General features: G+C 42.4%; 1 protein-coding gene across 1 annotated transcript in view; it reads right to left on the minus strand.

Annotated features, from left to right (window-relative positions):
* LOC109821467 overlaps nucleotides 1-379 on the minus strand; it is a 3,992-nt gene extending 3,613 nt beyond the window's left edge. The window contains exon 1 of the mRNA XM_020387653.1: nucleotides 373-379. Within this exon, the coding sequence (XP_020243242.1) occupies nucleotides 373-379 (7 nt within the window). The remainder of the gene's footprint in view (nucleotides 1-372) is intronic.

Here is a 1,590-nt window from a genome sequence, read left to right on the forward strand (position 1 = left end):
TGGCATCGTATATCTTGTTCAACTTATCATCAAATATGTATGATAAAATTTTTGCATATTTGGAGTAATCTAGAATATAAATTAAACTAGTTTGATATATTAAATTTTCAGGCAACTTAACAGTCGTCCCTTCTATACATATATGATTGGCATCGTATATCTTGTTCAACTTATCATCAAATATGTATGATAAAATTTTTGCATATTTGGAGTAATCTAGAATATAAATTAAACTAGTTTGATATATTAAATTTTCAGGCAACTTAACAGTCGTCCCTTCTATACATAGCTAAAACAATGATTAAAAATTTCAAGATGTTGTACTTTTTTTATATACATATCATGATGAGTACAAATTACGGTAGGCACTACCGGTCATCGTTTCAAGTAGTCTATTAGGCTGGCTCACGATAAGAATCTGAGCTCACTATCTCATTTCATCTCTCATATATATATATATTATTGATTATTTATATGATCAAACAATCAATTAGATCTAGGATAGGATCGGTTTGTTCAGTATTGAAGAGGGGCCGCTTTCTTCCCTGACTTTATGTCTAGTTCTTGAATGGGGTTGCTGAACAATCTGCACATACAGAAATTCGTGAGAGGGCGGAGATTGGTCCCTCGTTGTATCTCCGACGATCAAGTTTGCTGATGACTTGAGTGGGGTAAAGGAAGAACTGTGTGTTCTTATAATTGTGCAGTGTATGCATTAGAGGATCTAGTTTGTGAACCCCCTTAATGTATTTATACATATAATAAAAGTACAAAAGAGGGAAGGTCAAGAGAAAGCTAGAAGTCCGTTCCAGCTCCTGGAGTCAGAAGCGGGGAACTCCTGGGTGCAGCCGGCGGAGAGGTCTAGCGATCTTCTCCTCCTTCGTTCGAATCCTCATCCAGATTAAGTCCTCCCCTAAGTGCTTCCACCTCCTTCAACTCACCCGGCTTTGCAGTCTATCGCCACTTTAGCTTTCCCAGTCAAACTATAGCGATATTCTTCGATGATCTCCTGGCGGTAGGACTCAGACTTGAGATGAGCGACTTCTTCTTGAAGCTTAACGAGCGTTGCATGCTCCTCGTCTAGCCAACGCCTCACATACACCGCCACCTCTTTCTCCGATTTTGCCAACACCTCAGCACAACCCCTCTCTTGAAGAACCTCTTCTATCTTTTTGGCCCTTTTCTTGCTCTCCTCCAGCTGCTGCTTGAGTCTGTCGACCTCAAGAACACTTGGGGCCAGCATGTCCGCAGCCTGCTTCAAGCTGGCCTCTTGATCGGTCCTCAGAGAAACAACTTCCCTAAGGTGCTTCTGCTATAGGATCCACATCCGCTCCATCCGACCATACAACTCTTTCTCCAATAGAGCCCCTCGAATGAAATAGCTACGAAGGGAATGTTGGAGACCAATATCAGGAACCCCCTAAAGATACTTCTCATCCTGAGGGGTGCTAAATTGGTCGATCGCCCTCGATTGGATCCGCCGAGACCCGAGGACGGTCCCCCAGACATCAAGATGACATTCAGCCTCAAAACAACACTATGGTTCCGGATCCTCTCCATGTCGAGCACTGATCGAAGTGAGCCCAATAA

This window comes from Asparagus officinalis, chromosome 8 (genome assembly GCF_001876935.1).
Source record: "Asparagus officinalis chromosome 8, Aspof.V1, whole genome shotgun sequence".
Classification (NCBI taxonomy): Eukaryota; Viridiplantae; Streptophyta; class Magnoliopsida; order Asparagales; family Asparagaceae; genus Asparagus; species Asparagus officinalis.